Source organism: Hippopotamus amphibius, chromosome 2 (genome assembly GCF_030028045.1).
Source record: "Hippopotamus amphibius kiboko isolate mHipAmp2 chromosome 2, mHipAmp2.hap2, whole genome shotgun sequence".
Classification (NCBI taxonomy): Eukaryota; Metazoa; Chordata; class Mammalia; order Artiodactyla; family Hippopotamidae; genus Hippopotamus; species Hippopotamus amphibius.
The window spans coordinates 96,272,656-96,291,946 of NC_080187.1; the positions used below are offsets into that span (position 1 = coordinate 96,272,656).

Genomic DNA, 19,291 nt, shown 5'->3' on the forward strand with positions numbered 1-19,291 from the left:
CTCTTCGTGATCTGGCCTCTATATAACTCTTGTCTGCCTTCTTCCTGCCTCCTGTGTCATCCCCAAGCCCCCTCAAGTCCCACACCCAATGCTGCAGCAAGAAATACTGGCATAACTCATCACACTAGGCTCTAAGACCTTTCCACATTTGAACGCAGCTGTTCCCTTTAAAACTTCTTCTCTTTCTTCAAATAGTAAAGATTCATCCTTCAAAAGTCAGCTCTGATATCACCACCTCTGCGAAGCCTTGTCTGACCTCCCTTAGCTGTCTCCACAACCCCGTGTGGTTCCATGGCAGACAGCATCACCACAGTGATCACTACACTATATGGCATTTACTGTCTCTCATGAGCATCCTCATGTATTTAATCTTTATCCCCAGCACACAGCACCCTGCTTGAGTATACTCTAAATGAATGTCTGCTGAGAAAATAAATGAATAACTGCATAATCTTAACCCATTGTTTTCCAAACATTTTTTACAGAGTGGTTCTACCAATTTACCTATGCTACCACTAAAAAGCTCATGGAGTTCCCTATTGTTCCACATCCTCACTATCACTTGATATTCTTAAATTTAAAACATTGTGGTGGGTCTGTGGTGGTATCTCATCCTAGTTTTTAATGTCTTTAATATGCTAATAGATATGGTGTTAAGAGAAGTTTTTCCGCCTACATGTACTTGTTAACATTTCCTGAAAGAGCAAGTGCGAAGGCCTTACAGTTGGACTTTTTCAAGGAATGGTAAGAAAGCCAGTGACTCTAGAGCAGATGCAGAATTGTAGTTGAGATTTTGGAATCAGAACCAGAATTGATCTCATTGGTGGCTCTCAAATTTTGGTAATCATGAAAACCCATTGTGCTTGTTAAAACTGAACATTCTTGGGTTGCATGCCCAGAAGTTCTGATTCAATAGTTCAGAGCTTGAGCCCAGTATCTATATTTTAAAATAATCTCAGATGATTCTGATACATTTGGCTTTCAGTCCACAGAATGAAATACACTGTTTAGAGAATAAGGTTTCCTCCTAAATGAGCACAGTATTACATGTTAGAATGTCATTTATGATACTACTTTGTCTATCATCTGGTTAAATGTTAAAGCTGTGATTTTCTCTCTTTGTGGGTATATGTAATAGCATACTACAAAATTAAAATTAAGCCCACTTGGAGAAGTTTAAGATAGACTTTGCAATAAGCAAAGGCTTCTGATCATATTGCAAAACCAAGAGTAATTATGGGGAAGTGGTATGGTGAAAGAGCACTGGTGTTACTTTCAGAAGAGGTATATTTGAGACTCAGGCTATGAGTAAGTAATTTGTGTAAGCAAATTCCTTAACCTTCCTGAGTTTCCACATCTCATCTAAAATTAGTATTATACCTATCCTACCAACCTTGCAAACCTGTATAATGGTCAAAATGACAGAATGGCAAGGTGCCAATACAAAAGTAAGATCTAATCATTGTTAGAGGAATGATCATTGTTTTTGATTGACACACCTGGCTGAATTAAAGAAACAATATTTAGCCTCATGGGGAATTAATTTCTTAGAATAATCTCAGCAGCTTCCTACTAAAACCGTAAAAGCATTTTACAGCATTTTACAGTTTGCAAAGAAAATGAGTGACATAATCAGGGATACAAAATCCATTTAGAGACAAGACCAGGATTCTAGTCTTCTGATTACTAGCCCGGGTCATTTTTCATCATACTTTACTCAGTTGTCTTTCTCATTCTTTACTATAATCCACAGGCCAAGTGATTCCGACACACACCTAAGTCTGAGCACCTAGTAGTGGGGTAGTAATCCTTGTCTTTATCTTTTATTGTACATATTTGATGAACAGCTGTATTGAGGTATTATTCACATACCATTCAATTCATCAGTCTAAATTGTACAATTCAATACTTTTGAGTATAATCAGAGTTTTGCAACTATCACCACAATCAATTTTACAACATTTTCATTATCCAAAAAGAACCCGCCTGACAGCAGTCACTCTCTATTCTCCCGTCCCCTCAGCCATCGCCACTCATCTACTCTCTGTATGGACTCCCCTATTTAAGACCTTTCATATAAAGGGAATCATGCAACATGTGCCCTTTGGTGATCGTCTTCTTTCACTTAGCGGCTTTTCAAGGAGTACTCTCTGTTTTAAAATTATCAGTGTAACAATAGAGATAGTTTAGAAATAAAGAAAAGGAGAAAAAAAATCATCCATAATCTCATTATAATATAATTAATATCATACCTCTTTCATTTTCTTTTCTCCTCTGTAGAGGCATTTTCATCTGATTGGAAAACAGATGGAGGGCAACCCTCGCTCCCACCACGCTCCCACCGGTCCCCCGCCTCCGGGCTCCCCACCTCCCAGAGCCCAAATCGAGTGCCCGGCGGGGAGGAAGAGGCGGCCCCGCCCATCCCCGCCGGCGCCTCGCTGACGTCATTGCTTCGAGCCGCAGACCCCCGCCCTCCTTCCCCGTCGCGGTTGCTTTGACAGAACGCGATGGCGGCGTCCGGGTCTGCCGGAGTACCGGCGACCGTGTCGGGAAAGCAAGAGTTTTACCAGCTTCTGAAGAACCTGATCAATCCAAGCTGTATGGTGCGGAGGCAGGCAGAGGAAATCTATGAAAATATCCCAGGTCTGTGTAAGACTACATTTCTCTTAGATGCCGTCAGAAATAGAAGAGCAGGTTATGAGGTGAGACAAATGGCTGCCGCCCTGCTACGACGGCTTTTGTCCTCTGGGTTTGAGGAAGTCTATCCAAATCTGCCTTCTGATGTTCAGAGGGACGTCAAGATTGAACTGATACTGGCTGTTAAGTTAGAAACACATGCTAGTATGAGGAAAAAACTTTGTGATATTTTTGCAGTGCTGGCCAGGAATTTGATAGATGAGGATGGCACTAACCATTGGCCCGAAGGTCTGAAGTTCCTTGTTGATTCAATCTACTCTAAAAATGTTGTTCTTTGGGAAGTTGCACTTCACGTATTCTGGCACTTTCCTGGGATTTTTGGGACCCAAGAGCGGCACGATTTGGATATCATCAAACGGTTGTTGGACCAATGTATTCAAGATCAAGAACATCCAGCAATCAGGACATTATCTGCTAGAGCTGCAGCTGCCTTTGTACTTGCTAATGAGAATAATATTGCTCTTTTCAAAGACTTCGCAGACTTGCTTCCTGGAATCTTACAGGCTGTGAATGATTCATGCTACCAGGATGATGATTCAGTGCTAGAATCCCTTGTTGAGATTGCAGATACTGTACCTAAATATTTGGGTCCTTATTTAGAAGATACTCTGCAGTTGAGTCTAAAGTTATGTGGAGACTCTAGACTTAGTAATCTGCAACGCCAGCTGTCCCTTGAAGTAATAGTGACCTTGTCTGAAACTGCAACCCCAATGTTGAAAAAACATACAAATATTATTGCACAGGCAGTTCCTCATATATTGGCAATGATGGTTGATCTACAAGATGATGAGGACTGGGTAAATGCTGATGAAATGGAAGAAGATGATTTTGACAGCAATGCAGTTGCTGCTGAGAGTGCACTAGACAGACTGGCTTGTGGGCTCGGTGGAAAACTTGTTTTACCAATGACTAAGGAGCATATCATGCAGATGCTTCAGAGCCCTGACTGGAAATATCGACATGCTGGATTAATGGCCTTATCTGCTATTGGAGAAGGATGCCATCAGCAAATGGAATCAATTCTAGATGAAACAGTTAACTCCGTTTTGCTTTTTCTTCAGGATCCTCATCCAAGGGTGAGGGCTGCAGCCTGTACAACGCTTGGACAGATGGCTACAGATTTTGCACCCAACTTCCAAAAGAAATTCCATGAAATAGTGATTGCAGCTCTGTTGCGTACCATGGAAAATCAAGGTAATCAGCGTGTGCAGTCACATGCAGCTTCTGCACTTATTATTTTTATTGAAGACTGCCCCAAATCATTGCTAGTTCTATATTTGGATAGTATGGTGAGAAATCTACATTCCATTTTGGTGATTAAACTTCAAGAGCTGATTCGCAATGGAACTAAATTGGCCTTGGAACAGCTTGTGACAACCATTGCCTCAGTTGCAGATACAATAGAAGAAAAGTTTGTTCCATACTATGATATATTTATGCCCTCACTAAAGCACATTGTTGAGCTTGCTATTCAAAAGGAACTCAAACTTCTAAAAGGAAAAACTATCGAGTGCATTAGCCATGTTGGTCTTGCTGTTGGGAAGGAAAAATTTATGCAAGATGCATCAAATGTGATGCAACTGTTGTTGAAGACACAATCAGACTTAAATAATATGGAAGATGATGACCCTCAGACCTCTTACATGGTTTCAGCATGGGCCAGAATGTGTAAAATTCTTGGAAATGATTTTCAACAGTACCTTCCACTGGTTATTGAGCCTCTTATTAAGACTGCTTCAGCTAAACCTGACGTTGCTCTCTTAGACACACAAGACGTGGAGAATATGAGTGATGATGATGGATGGCAATTTGTAAATCTTGGAGACCAGCAAAGTTTTGGAATTAAAACTTCAGGACTTGAAGCAAAATCAACTGCTTGCCAGATGTTGGTTTATTATGCTAAGGAGTTAAGGGAAGGATTTGTGGAATATACAGAACAAGTTGTAAAACTGATGGTTCCTTTACTGAAATTTTATTTCCATGACAATGTTCGAGTGGCAGCAGCAGAGTCTATGCCTTTTCTCCTGGAATGTGCAAGAATTCGTGGCCCAGAGTATCTTGCACAGATGTGGCAATTCATATGTGATCCTTTAATCAAGGCTATTGGGACTGAACCTGATACAGATGTACTCTCAGAAATAATGAATTCTTTTGCAAAGTCCATTGAAGTAATGGGAGATGGGTGTCTTAATGATGAACACTTGGAAGAACTGGGAGAAATACTGAAAGCAAAACTCGAAGGGCACTTTAAAAACCAAGAATTGAGACAGGTTAAAAGACAGGAAGAAAACTATGACCAACAGGTTGAAATGTCTCTGCAAGATGAGGATGAATGTGATGTTTATATTCTGACCAAAGTATCAGATATTTTGCACTCATTATTTAGTACTTATAAGGAAAAGATTTTACCGTGGTTTGAACAGCTGCTTCCATTAATTGTAAATCTAATTTGTTCTAACAGGCCATGGCCAGACAGACAGTGGGGATTGTGCATATTTGATGATATCATAGAGCACTGCAGTCCAACCTCATTTAAATATGTAGAATATTTTCGGTGGCCAATGCTACTAAACATGCGAGACAACAACCCTGAAGTCAGGCAAGCTGCTGCTTATGGCCTGGGTGTTATGGCACAGTTTGGTGGAGATGATTATCGTTCTTTATGTTCAGAAGCTGTTCCACTGCTGGTAAAAGTTATTAAGTGTGCAAATTCCAAAACCAAAAAAAATGTCATTGCTACAGAGAACTGTATCTCAGCAGTAGGGAAGATTTTGAGGTTTAAGCCTAACTGTGTAAATGTAGATGAAGTTCTTCCACACTGGTTGTCATGGCTTCCACTGCATGAGGATAAAGAGGAAGCTATTCAGACTTTGAGTTTTCTCTGTGACTTAATTGAAAGTAACCACCCAGTGGTACTTGGTCCAAATAATTCCAATCTTCCAAAAATAATCAGTATAATTGCAGAAGGAAAAATGAATGAGACTATTAACTGTGAAGATCCTTGTGCCAAACGCCTAGCTAATATCGTGCATCAGGTACAGACTTCTGAAGAATTATGGTTGGAATGCATTTCCCAGCTTGATGATGAGCAGCAGGAAGCCTTACAGGAGTTGCTAAATTTTGCTTGAAGTACTTCAATATTACTTGAATATCATTCACTATAAAAGTAACTCCAAATAAGTGTTATGAGTGGATTCCATTATGACTGAGAGAACTGTTCTCTTCCTGTTAAGCAGTTTATATTCCTTCCCTATGTTTCTCCAGGATTAGTCAGTGTTATAACCTCTGTTTACCTCGCATGTTTTATCTCTTCAACACAGACCTGGGTTCTAACCTGTGCTTCTGTTGTCTTAAAATGTTTGTCACCTTTCCTCTAGTTGATGTGAAGTAAATTGTTGCTATTTGTCTGAATTATTGATACTGGGCAAGCAGTATACTTGGTGTCAAGATGTCATGCTGCCTACCACAGGATGCTAAGAGCTCACAAAGAAGGGATAGGACAACTTCCAGAACAAACATCTTTGGAACTGTGGGTGAAGAATATAGTGACAGGCTTATTCCCCCTTGATAATACTCCTAGTTTTCATCGTAATGGGAGGATGCTGAAATTAGAAAAGAGTTTTGAGATATTGCAGTGGATGTGGGAAGTTTTCTCCATAGTATATATGAACTTTTTAATAATGTCCTCCTGAGAATGAGATATATCCATATTCTAGTTCCCAAGGTATCCAGCTGAGAGTTAAGAGAACTTTAAAGTCTTAGTCACACTGGTCTCTTTTTTTTAAGTTATCCAGGACTCTAAGGACCATGGTTACTGCAAAGCATATCCTGGTACATCTGACATTGAGAGCATGTAACATACTGTGACACAGTGTTGGACAAATAGTAAATAATATTCGTGGGAGTCAATCAGTGTTATATGTTTGAGCAGAATATTGCATTGTGTATGTGTGCCATTTTTTCCTGCAAAGCAGTTCAATGAGAAGAGAATCCCTGATTCAAAATGAGGCTTAAATAGATTTCTATTTTGGGCAAGTTCTTAATACATTGTGTAGTAGCATTGAAGAGAATTCTATTGTGATCATGAAAGGGAAGCAAAATTAATTTAATCTTTAAACATTAAAAAGAAAACAGCTTTGAGACCAGTCATTTAGCAGTAGGTATGCATTGTAAGAAAACAGTTCTATAAATCTAGAGTTAATTATATTAATTGCAAGTTGGTCTTTAATGTCAGGCTTTTTGTAGGGTAGAAAAAAAGCTCTCTACTAAGCAAATTATTGATCCAAAATTTAAGAACAACTACATCTGTCAGGATTTCCTGCGGTATTATGAGTACTGTGTATGTAAAGTATTTAGTAAATATGTAAGGTCTAGTAAGTGCTTAATAAATGGTAGCTGTTACTGCTGTTGGTGTTTGTACCTCTGCTGTGTTCTTTTTTATGGTTTGGAATTCCTTTTACATTAGAATCTCCCTGTTTCACCTACAAATTCATGAGCAGGCCATCTAAGCTATTGTGGACAGAGATACAAATTTGAGATTTTAGATATGCAATTCTTATACATTCCCTACAATTATTGTTAATGAGGGAAAAAAGAAAAGGACATTAGGTACAGCATAGCCACAATTTTATGTTTATTTTAGATAAAATTTAAAAGTATAGATGAATAAACAGAAAAATCCCACCACAAAGTATTGATATTACTGTAATAGAGGTTTTCTCTGGATGGTGGGATTGAAAAGCAGTTTTTCTTCTCACTTATCTATATTTTCTGAAAGTTCAAGTACCTGATTCTACTTTCATAGTAGCTAAGTGCTCAGTCAGCTTGGCCTCTCCATGACCTATAGCTGAGGTTTCTTCTGCTCACCAGCACCTCTTTATCTTAATTAGTATCCCTTAATTAAGAAGCCCTTGGTAAACATTTGTAGCAATTCCCTACACTCTTGCACATGAGGAATTGGGAAATCTACCATATGACTTAGAATTAGGCACCTGGAGAATTTTGAAGCATGACAGACATAGATTTGAATTTTGGCAAACTACTTTTTTAACCTAAACAGTTCTTCATCTGTGAAATGGGCATAATACCTAGCTCATAGGATTGTGAGAATTAAAGGAGGTAATGAATATAAAGTGCTCAGTGGCACAGTGTTCGATAAATGAAAGCTAATATTATCTGAGAGTCATGAAACAGAGTTGGTGGCTAAAGAGAAAGAGGTGATATTTGCTGGAGTGGGTTGAGTCCAGATTCTTGGGCTTTGTCAAAGGAAATGAGGGATGTTCAGTCAGACACATTTTTGGCTGCTGTGTCTGTGCCTTTGTTCCTGAGATGAGGTACATCTATGGGCTCTGAGGAGAGAGAATGCTGTGAATGCCTAATAAATTACAAATATCTGATGAGGTGAGAGGAGACCTTGAAAACTAGATAATGGGTGTGTGTGGTGGGGGTGTGTCAAAAACCCTAAAACCTCAAACGTGTTCCCATTTAACTGTTTTACCTAAGACTGCTATCCAACTTACTGCCCCCCCTGCCTCCCCCCCCAAAAGTTTTTTAAGTTGTGAATTTTATCAGTGCTTTAAAGGCCCACATTAATGGGAAGTAAATCATAAGAGTCAGTATATTCCAATCACTTCGTTATACAGCTTTACTTTTAAAATGCTTGCTTTCTAAAATTTTGATTTTTGTATTCAGGTAATTCCAGGTTGTAAGCAAGAGCACTCTGTGTAAGGAGAAAAAGTAATACGTGCATCTTTAAAATAGAACGTAAGATACTATTATCTGATTTAAGGAACCACTGGTTCCCTTCTCCTCACTTAAGCAATATGTCAGCTAGTGGAATGATAAATTCACTTTTTAGGCATTCCCTAAACAGTAATCTTAAAATGTGTAGTGAGATTGTAAGGTCATGCTAACGACTTGACTGTTTAATGCTGCACGGCTTAGATTTGAAATATTTGAAGACTGTTTTTAGTCCCAAGGATTTTTTAAAATAAGGTCCCATTCCCTTCCTTTACTCTTAGCAGATGTCAAAAATCGAGAAGGTGGAAATGTTTTTTCACTTTAACGGAAAACGTGATTAATTTCCAAAACCGGAATTGATGTTAAGACCTGGGGACAGGAGTTTGAGAAATTTGAGTTCTACAAATCATCTCCTTTTTTTTGCATGTGAACATGTGTTTCAGTTGGTCGAGTCCTTCAATCTCCTTTCTAAACTTCTCAAAATTCTAGTTTTAGATTGAAAAACCGGCAGTCACAAGGGGGAGGGAGTGCGCAAAGAACTTTTTTACAATAGAGTAGGATTTACATTTTATGCCTTCTTACAATTCACCTTCCACCAACGAAGGTTATCTAGCAAGCTCCTTTAGGATTAATTTTAGCTTTCAGCGCTAGCACGGCTCTCGCAAAAGAAACATCCTCCTGCAACACCTGCTTTTAAAGTCCTTTCCACCTCCCTCCCTGGAGGTGGAGAGCAAAGCTGCGCAGGCACCTTGCTTCCCTCTTCACCCCGCCCCTTACAGTCGTCTACAAGCTGATGACGTCATTGGCCCGCGCAACCTACCAGGGCTCCGGGCCTGAAACTGAGACGAAGTCCCTGCTTTCGCGTAGCGGGGCGGGGCGTGTGGTGTTCTACTACGCATGCTCACCGTGGACGTCGACGGTGCCTCTTTCTTTGCCTCTTTCCACAGCTTGCCCCAACGTGGGGGGGGGAGGGCCTCAGTGCCCTCCCCCTTCTCTCCCTGCCCCTCCTCCTCCCCCCACCCAGCACGGCTTCTAACTGACAGTTGTCGCCGGGCCCCGTCCGCGCGCCGCCTCCTCCTGCCCGGGTTCCCCGCAGGTAGAGAGGGGCGGGAGGGAGTGTGAGGGAGAGGAGGAGGAGCCCGAGCCGCGGCGGCCCTGTGCTTCGGCCCCCTCAGGGAAGGCTAGAGAAGAACCCCCCCCTTCCTCCTCGCCCCCTCCCAGCCCTCAAGCCGGCCCGGGAGGGGGTGGGGCGCCGAGGCCGTGGAGGCCAAGCCGGGCCTGGCGGGTGAAGAGCGACCGGGCGGGGCGCGGAGGGGTGAGGCAGGCGAGGGCCGCGCGCGCGCCGCCGCCGGGGGGAGGGGAGAGGAGGGCACCTAGGCTCTCCTCTTCTCTCCCCCCTCCCCCGCGCGCCATGTAACCCCGCCCCGCCGGCGGCGAGCTCGAGACCCCCGCGCGCACCGAGCCGACCCGGCGGCTGAGGAGAGCGAGGCCCAATGCGGCTGGGGCTGCGCGGCGCCGACGAGCCCTGAGGAAGCGGCCCGCGCTCACGCGTGCCCCGGCGCCTCGAGCGGCCGCTCCACACCGCCCAGGCTGGGCCTGCCGGGGGCATGAGCGTGCCCGGGACGCCGGGGGAGATGGAGCCGGCCGGGGAGCAGGAGCGGCCGCCACCGGCGGCCGAGGAAGAGGACGACGACGAGTTGGTGGCAGCGGCGGCCCCGGCCTCAGGGCCGGCCAGAAGGAGGAGTGCCTCTTCGAGGGAGGACGCGGACGACCAGGAGGAGGAGGAGGAGGCGGCGATGGTGGTCGGGGGCGGTGGCTGCAAGGAGCAGGAGCTGACCTACGAGCTGCAGCAGGGCTACCGCATCCTGGGCGAGTTCCTGCAGGAGAAGCACCGAGGCCTCACCGCCCCCTTCCTGCAGCCCTTGGGGGGCGTTGCCACCGGGGAGGAGGAGGCGGCCGAGGGGCCGCGCAGCGGGGGCCGGGGCAGTCGCTCTCTCCGGCAGCAGCCCAGGCAGGGCATGTGTCTGCTGAAGATGGAGGAGAAGTTCGCCGGCGGCCAGTACGGGGGCATCACCGAGTTCGTGGCGGACTTCAGGTTGATGCTGGAGACGTGCTACCGCCTGCATGGAGTGGACCACTGGATCTCCAAACAGGGCCAGAAGCTGGAGATGATGCTGGAGCAGAAGTTGGCGCTTCTATCTCGGTGAGTGAGCCCCGTCCCTGGCGGGACTGAAGGACTGACACAAACACACCCTCGCACGTGTCCGAGGATGGGTTGGGCCAGGGGCCGGGGGGCGTCGCTGATAGGTGCTGAGTCGGTGCTGGAGAACCCCGGGAGGAGGAGCAGCGCTGGGCGGGGGCCCGCAGGGGTGTGGTGGGTGTGGGCTGAAAGAACCCGACGTCCAGACGTAAAGAAGTTGAAAAGGAAGCAGAGTCCCGAGCGCAGAAGATCAGGTAAAGTTGGTAGAAGTAAAGTGAAATGGTGTCCGTAGGAAGAATTACAGTAGTAGGGAGAGGAAAAGTTTTAGTAGGATGGAAGTTGGACCTGCAACTTTTAGACAGTTTTGGCAAGAAAATTTTAAACGTTTTTGGAAAGAAATATCGTTAGGAAACTACTTTTGACTCATGTAAAAAGGTGGTTTCAAACTGTTAAAAAATTATATCGTTTTACTGCTCAAGTCGGCCATCGGAGATTTATAGAGTGTTATTAAATGGTTAACAATTACTGTGGTGTGTTCCTGGTCTTTTCTCTCAGCTTCATCTGAGCATCAACACAAAATTTTTAATACGTTTAGGTATTGGTGTTTATTCTACCAGAAATCATAGGCAATTTAGATGGCACGATGCTCTTGGTGTACTCCACCCATATATCCAGAGTCAATTAGTTTCTTTCGTAAGAGGAAATCATGTAACAGAGGAAGCTACTAAAAAAAAAAAGTATTTATAATTCTGTAATTGATACTAGCCAGATTAATTTCTCTAGCGGAAATTCTTCAGGAATAGAAAAATAATTGAACGTTGTTGGAAATCATGGTTGAAGTGAACCAGTTGTTTGACTCTACTAGTGGAAGTAAACTTGAACAAGTCACTTTAGCTTTTTGGCCTCAGTTTCCTCATCTGTAAAATGGGGATAATGACAGTACCTAATTAATGGGGTGGCTGTAGGATTAAATGCATTAATAAATGTAAAGTCGAAAGTGCCAGTCTCATATAGTTAGCACAAGATAAGTTTTGATCATTATAATACTAGTAGTGGTAGTTGAATAAAATTAATATTCTCATATCTGGAACTGGGACGTGTGCTAGTCCTTTTATCTAATAGTTCCTGAAAAGTTGTGTTATGCTGTCTTCAAGACTATCGGTGACCGCTTTCACTGAAAACAATGGTTAACATAGTGTTTGACTCATTAGGGCAGCTCAATTTAAACTAAGGAACCTCTTCTTGAATCCTTTCATAATGTAGAGTTATTTGGTAATTTAGAATACTACACAAATTTGTCTTGTATATTACTTTAGTGATATTATGTGTGTAGTGTGTTTGTTACCCTCGTCTCACAGTGTTTTATAGTTATGACTCACTTAAGAAACAGTCCATTCACATGTCATTATTTTTAAGTAGTAAAATATCTTCCAAATTGATGTCACAAGATTTTAGACCTGGAAGAAACCATAAAGTTCATATAGTCCAAGCATCTAGTTTTGCAGATTGGAAACAGCGATTTAAAATGAGGCTGAAGAATGGCTGCTTGAAATTACTAAGAAGTTGCATATAGGTTTAAGTAAATTACAGGTGTTTTCAGAAGCATTTTGTATACAGCAAATATTTTTTAAGTCCTACAGAAGGGCAGGAAGACTTTCTCTTTTACATAAAGGTAAATTTCTGAATGCTTTGAATCATTCCTTAGTGACTAATGTTCAAAATACTGTATTCCCATATGATCTAATAGCATCCATACTTACAACTTAAAACATTCTTTTGTTTATAACCATAATACTGTATTTCTGATGTTCTTAGTCCAAGAGAGATAGAATTCTTGCAGTTTAGTAGCAAAAAGTAATGTGATGGTTTCAAAGAGGTAAAGTTTTGAGTCCCTCACTTTTTTTGTATTTGATGTATACAAACATTTTGTAAATAATAGGTTTGACAAACCACACTTGTAGATACTAGGAAATCATTTCTTTTTCTGTACTAACCTAAAATCTGAGTCATTACTAAATAAATGCTTTGAGTGGGCACAACTTTGAGGAAAACATAGGTTATAACTGTTTGGTATGCTATTAGTATACATAGGTGCTCCAGAACAATATTTTATAGACTGTCCACATGAGTATGATTTTCAGCAAATAGAAGATTCAGATACCTTATTTATAAGTAAGTGATATGTGGTATTTTAGTAATAAAAAAACAATCACTTAGATATTATCCTTTGTTCTCTTTTGTCTTCTAGTATATATTTGTAAGATATTGAGTTAACCCTTATTTTAAAATTTACTGTAAAGAGAATTTTACAGCTACTCCATACACTGCTGAGCCTTTTAGTGAGCAAGAAATGAGGTACATTAGGTAGGGTACCACATTATCATTGCAGAACAGCCCAATGGCATTAGTACCTTGGGCACATTGTATAACTTGCATCTCAGTTTCTTCATCTGTGCTTTGAGAGTGTTGATTGTACAAATATGTATCTGTCAGAGGTAGACATTCAGATTCCTGATATCAAAAGAGAAGTTCCCTACTCTTAAGTGATATATAGTTGAGTCGGGAAGCAGACACTTAAAAAGATGATGATTCTATGATGGAGTTGAAAGATAATAGAGAAGTTTATACTTGAACTGATTCTTAAAAAATTGAAGATTGCTTCTGGATTTTTTTGGAGGGTTTGACCAGGGGTATTCACTGCTGAACTACAGTGAATGCAAGGCATGGAACAGCAGAGTGTTTTCTGGGAACTACAGGTACTTCATATGGTTACAGTATAGTCTCCAGGGTAGTGTCTGCATTCCAGGAGGTATGCAGGATGATCAATTGGGGAGAAGGAAGAAAATATTAAAACTTTAGTATATTTTATTTTTATTTTATCCTGTTAAAATTTCTAAATTCTTTGGTTTGCTTTTTGTGGTGTTATAATAGCACTACATGCATATGATCTGTAAATGATTTGTAATTTTATCATATTTAATATGCATTAGTAATATATAACAGTATGTTGTATGTACATAATATTTGTGATAGAAATAGTACTAAAACTTAGCATATCTAGTTTCAGAGTTATATTTTAGAAGGGATCTCATTCATGTATTTGAGGCAACTGAGAGAAATAACTAGCATTAGAAATAGGGAGAAAATTAGCTACTAAGTGGAAAGGAATAGAAAATACTTAATAGTTAGGAAGTTATGCTTAATAAGAATTTTTGCCTCTTCTCAATTTTAAATTATATATATTTTTTTAATACATTTATTTATTTACTTATTGGCTGCGTTGGGTCTTCATTGCTGCACCCGGGCTTCCTCTAGTTGCGGCTAGCGGGGTCTACTTTTCGTTTAGATGCTGGGGCTTCTCAGTGCGGTGGCTTCTCTTGTTGCGGAGCACAGGCTCTAGGTGCACAAGGGCTTCAGTAGTTGTGGTGTGTGGGCTTAGTTGCTCTGCGGCATGTGGGATCTTCCCAGACCAGGACTTGAACCCGTGTCTCCTGCATTGGCAGGCGGATTCTTAACCACTGTGCCACCAGGGAAGTCCCTTAAATTATATTTTTGAAAGCTTTTAAATTTTAAAATATTTTTGAAAGCTTTAAGAATATTGCTATGTAGTTTTAAAAGGTTGTAGTTATAGAAGAGGCATTGCCAGTGACCCCAACAGAGCTGAACTTGACATTTTAATTTTGGCCATTTAAAATAATATTTTGGTGAAAATAAACTTGAATATGATGTATCCCTGTTAAAATTATAGTTGTTTTCTGAATTTAGTTGTTAAAAAGTGGTACACATAATGGGCTATTAAAAAAAAAAGGCTTTCTTAATATATAGCTAAAGATTATTTAGTGTTGTAATTGTTTTTCAGTTGGTCATTAGAGTACAAAAGCATCATCATGAAGCCTCAAAAATTTAAAAATAGAGGTTTCCAAGTACAGTAGTAATTGAAATACAAATGGATTTTGTACACTAATTTTAATCTCCTCCTCAGTTAAATTTGAACTTTGTTGACTTGTTTATTCTCAATTAAGATCAAAACCCAGAAATTAATGGGAATTTTAACAAGGTGCTTCTTACTCCCTAGTAGTACAACTCCCCCATCCCCACTGGATTCTGTAATTCTATCTTTTTAATGTAAATCTTTAAAAATTGGGGACCTTGGGTAATGGAATCTGGATTTGCTTCTTGTTCAGAACTATAGAATGTAGAGCTTAATACTCCATGTAATTCTATTTATTATAGTTGCCATTCTTAAAAAAAAAGTGCTAGTTAAGGAGGTTCAGAAAATGTTTAAGTGCAATGATGAAAGGATGAAGAATTTCAAGTAACAAGACATTTATCGAGCACCTGCTTTGTTCTATAAATTAGGGGACAATTCCTGGCCCAAGAGGTTTAAGAAAGGGTACATACACAGTTATGGTAAAAGGTAAAATATGTTAAAATTGACTTTCGAACTTGTTCCATTGTCAGAATACCTGGAAGTCATGGGACTGTTGGCAGAATATCCTGAAATTTTGATGTATTTAGTTGTATGATTTTTTGCTAGGGAATACAAACGTCTTAAAACAAATTATGGGAGGAAACCCTTAATTTACGAGATTCTATTTAGTACCTTAGGTTTTTCTCCCTACAGACTGGGAGAACATAATCACTTTTGGATTTTTGATGGTACACCTTCGTTTTGATGCAGTCAAATCCGTGTCTAACTTGGCCCTCCGTAGGCCCTCTGTATACTTGATTCCTCCCTATCTGTGGTTCTGTATCTGCAGATTTAACCAACTAAGGATCCTGTAGTGCTATAGTATTTACTATTGAAAAAGATTCACGTATAAGTGGACTCACATAGTTAAAACCACTGTTGTTCAAGGATGAACTATATATTCTAAGGGTGCATACTTTGAGGACTACTGTGATAAGGTTTATTATATATTATAATATATATTATATATTATATATTATAGAGTGTTAGGAGAGTGCAGAGGAGGGACCAACTACTCTTGGGAGGTGGGGAAGCTGGGATTGAAAAATACTTTATTCGATTTTATTCTAGAGGTCATAATTTTGGAAGATGAGTAGACTATTGATAGGTGAAGTTGAGTAGTTCATTAGACAATTATTTGACCTATCCTATGATAAGTAGTATGTAAAGCCCTGTAGTTACAATAATAAACATGACTTTATCCCTTACTTCAAGGTGGTAGGTAAACAAACATTTACATGTGTGGAAGCAAGAGTACAGCATATTGCAGAGGAATAGTTTATACCCAGTGATTGGTTAGAAAGTAGGATGACAAGGTCCTGTCATGGAAGATAAGTCTAGAAAGGGAAGCTGGAACTAATTATGGAGGACCTTGATTGCTTGCTAAGGAATTTAGAATGTAGGCAGTGTAGATTCATCACAGGTTTTAGCTAAAGGAGTAACATGATTTTACTAGTATTTTGAGGCTTGAAGGCTGAAATGGAAGGAGAGAGAAAGAAGAAAGGAAACCAGTTGAAAGGCTCTTGAGTTAATACCATCAAGAGGTAATAAGCAGTAGGAATATGTAATAAATAAGGATATAAAAGAAGTAAGTTCAGCAAGTAAAAGTGGTATGACGGCAAGCTGTTGGATGTGGGCGTGATGGAGAGGATGATGTCCGAAATAAATTTGAGCCCAGGTGATGGTGACGCTTAGGGAATGTGAGAGGAGCATGCGTTTGAAGATATGCAGCTGAGAATTATTAGAAGGCTGAATATGGAGCTCAGAAGAGTGACTAGGGCTAGATTAGAGGTGTTTAATCAGGAATTAACCTGCAGAAGGACGATGGTTGAAGAAATGGGAGGGAATGAGATTGCCCAGGACAGAGTCTGGTACAAATACAAGGGGACCAAAGGTGGAACTTTTTGTAAGGATTGACTATCTTCAATTTGGAAAGATTAGAAAAATATGATTGAAGTGTGTATAATGTATATTAAAAGCTGAAATACTTAATTGAGAAGAGGCAGTTAATGAAGCTGAGAAGACTATTCTGGAATAAATAAAAGATATTAGTTGAAATATAGTAAACTTATAGACTTTAATATTTTAGGAGATTTTGTTCCATTTGGAAACAGTGAATTGAAAATGATTTAGATATGATACAGTAAAAAAATGCCCTAATAGATTGTAATGTGTTTTGCCCTAAAGTTTGTTTCTCTTTGTATTTGTGCCCTTGTATTTATTTTTATTTCTAAGAAAAAAATTAGAGCAGGGAAAAGAAATCATGTTTTTGAAGAGAAGATTAGGTCCTTTTCATATTTGTGTTTTAGCTTTCCAATTACTTGAAGTAGTTGTTCTTCTTTTAATGGGAAACACTAATAAACCCCAGTGGTAGTATTATCTGTAACCAAGTCCTTTGTTATATCATCTTCCACCTGGGACCAGTGACTGTTCCAAAATTAATCATGCTTAAAAGTTAGGATATTAAGTATTACACTTTGGAAAAAGACAGGAAAATCAATAAAGTGTTAACAGTGGTTATTGCTAAGGAGAAGGAGCCCGAGTATTTTTCATTTTCTTCTTTTAATTTTCTGTATGTTCTAGATTTTCTATAATAAGCATATTATTTTATAGTTCATAAAAGATTTTATTTAAAGGCCATTAGTATTTACAACTTTGAATAAGAATTGGGTTAAAAATATGTATCATCAAAGTTATAAGGCAGTACAGTCCTGTTAAATGTTGTACTGGGTAGTGCAACAGTGGGTGATTGATTTTCCCTTCCACTTTCTACCTTTTTTCTACAATGACCATGTGTTACTGCTGTTATTTTTTATAATACCATTCAAAATATAAAACCTACAGATTTTGTTAGGTGCAGTTTTTTTTTCCCCACATCTTTATTGGAGTATAATTGCTTTACAATGTTGTGTTAGTTTCTACTGTACAACAGTGAATCAGCTATATGTATACATGTATCCCCATATCCCCTGCCTCATGTAGGTGCAGTTTTAAAGGCTTGGAATAGCTAGTGCTAAGAACTTACCCCAAACTTTCATATTTAAAGCTTTTGAATAGAGCCATCTGAATGTACCTTCAGACAGAAATAACTCTCTGATGGCTTCTTTTGTATCTCTTCAAATGTTAGTACATTTGGGAATTCAGACCTTTTCATTTCTGTCTAGGCATCTCTCCAAAAGATTAAAAAAAAAAAAAAAAAGAATACAGATTGAGATAAATCAGTTTAAGGTAAAACTGTTTACCTCTTGCTATACTTTATAAGTACTACTTTACTAATGTTGCTATTTTATGGGAGTTTAAGCCTTCTAAATTAGAATCACTGAAAAAATGTTGCCAAGATATAATGCAGAAAATGTTTGAATTACTATTTAGCACATGAAGTGTTTTGGAGATCTTCTCTTTCCAAAAGATAGCCCCCTTTCTCCTTCAGATACATCTTATCTGCTAGACATAAGTTTTCTTTCAAATGGTAACACCCCAGTGTATAACAGCTACAGTTTGAGTTTGCGAAAGCTTTAAAGGTAAACAGTTTTGTTTCAATTTTACAATCTACAAGGGTTAAGTCAAAAATTATCCACACTCTGGCTGTAGAATTTATAGAAGTTTTAATATAACTGGAGTGTGGATAATTTTTTATTCACCCCGTATACTAGCCTAGTGCATTGACTTTTATGATAATGGTGTACATTCTCAGCTTTTTGAGGTTGAGATCAGAAAGAAAATCTCTCTTACAAAATGTACATGCAGGTAGAATATTGGAATTATTCTCCCTGTGGCATTTCATACTTTATGTTTTTAAACTGCTTTTCAATTTCAGTGGTAGATTGCCTAACAAATACAGTAAAGGATACCAAGATTCTGCTAAATGTACAATTCCTAGTGAATTCAGGGTCTATTCTCATGTTCTAAAAATAGAACAAATCCACTTCATTTTGCACTGAGGAGAGAAATCATCTCTAAAACTTATATTATATAGAAATGTTTTCCCACAGAAATAGTTAAAAATATAGATTGTTTCCATGTTAGCCCACAACCCAGTTTTTAGCATCTGAATTGCTAAAATTGGAAGATAAAAATGTTAGAATATAATCAGTAAACAAAATTGAAGACACTTTATACCTGTCTTGAATACTTGTGCTTGAGGAAAAACAGGTTTAAAGCTGACTCTCTTTCCACAGATAAACTCATTTCCTGGGCCCCCTCACTTTCTTCTCTGTTGCTACCTTATCTACAGGCTTTCCCTCTGTCTGGTCAGCCTCTATCGTCCTTAACCTTGTTTTCCTTTGTAGCATTTATTGCAACCTAACATATAATATGATTTAATTATATATCTTTCTCCTCTTTAACTAGAATATAAAATCTGTGAGGGCAGGGACTTTTTCTGCTTGGTTTGTTGCTGTTTGATTTCTATAAATGTTGATTTAGAATTAAGTAGTAGGTGGTTATAAGTTCTACAGGTCATTTTCAAGGGTGTTTGGGGCATGTCTGTTAAAAAGTGTTTCCCAGATCACCAGCGTTAGAATTGTGTTAAAGGCAGATTCCTTGGCCCCAGAATAGCATATTTAAATCTGGTAACTCAGACTCTCAGAGTGGTGATTAGGAAGGTACATTTTTAACAAACTCCCTAAATGATTTTTATGCACAATGAAGTTCCAGGATTGATACTCAGGATATAGTAACACTGT

At 39.6% G+C, this 19,291-nt stretch overlaps 3 protein-coding genes across 11 annotated transcripts in view; 2 read left to right on the forward strand and 1 right to left on the reverse strand.

Annotated features, from left to right (window-relative positions):
- The window catches only part of IL33 (interleukin 33), a 184,481-nt gene extending 182,093 nt beyond the window's left edge, over positions 1-2,388 (reverse strand). For 2 of the 3 annotated variants that reach the window (XM_057721411.1, XM_057721413.1), the window contains exon 1: positions 2,253-2,388. The gene's annotated coding sequence lies outside the window, so the exon portion shown is untranslated. The remainder of the gene's footprint in view (positions 1-2,252) is intronic. The other variant, XM_057721409.1, reaches the window with a different exon arrangement.
- A 108-nt stretch (positions 2,389-2,496) lies between these two features.
- On the forward strand, positions 2,497-7,096 carry RANBP6 (RAN binding protein 6). Of its 3 annotated transcripts, none has more exons than XM_057720127.1 (2): positions 2,497-2,702; positions 3,759-7,096. In XM_057720127.1, exons 1-2 carry the CDS (start codon positions 2,508-2,510, stop codon positions 5,823-5,825), a joined length of 2,262 nt encoding a protein of 753 aa, XP_057576110.1. In that variant the 5' UTR covers positions 2,497-2,507; the 3' UTR covers positions 5,826-7,096. The 3 variants fall into 3 exon arrangements, with proteins under 3 accessions (XP_057576110.1, XP_057576111.1, XP_057576109.1); XM_057720128.1 differs by having other exon boundaries at positions 2,497-2,643; XM_057720126.1 differs by having other exon boundaries at positions 2,497-7,096.
- Positions 7,097-9,335: 2,239 nt separating this feature from the next.
- KIAA2026 (KIAA2026 ortholog) overlaps positions 9,336-19,291 on the forward strand; it is a 97,638-nt gene continuing 87,682 nt past the window's right edge. For 3 of the 5 annotated variants that reach the window (XM_057720120.1, XM_057720121.1, XM_057720122.1), the window contains exon 1: positions 9,336-10,639. In XM_057720120.1, coding sequence (XP_057576103.1) covers positions 10,044-10,639 — 596 coding nt within the window. In that variant the 5' untranslated portion in view covers positions 9,336-10,043. Of the gene's footprint in view, positions 10,640-10,836; positions 10,891-19,291 lie in introns of those variants that run through there. The other 2 variants (XM_057720123.1, XM_057720125.1) reach the window with 2 other exon arrangements.

Coding starts and splice junctions, on each gene's coding strand:
- RANBP6 (XM_057720126.1), top strand. CDS start 2,508: ATGGCGGCGTCCGGGTCTGCCGGAGTACCGGCGACCGTGTCGGGAAAG.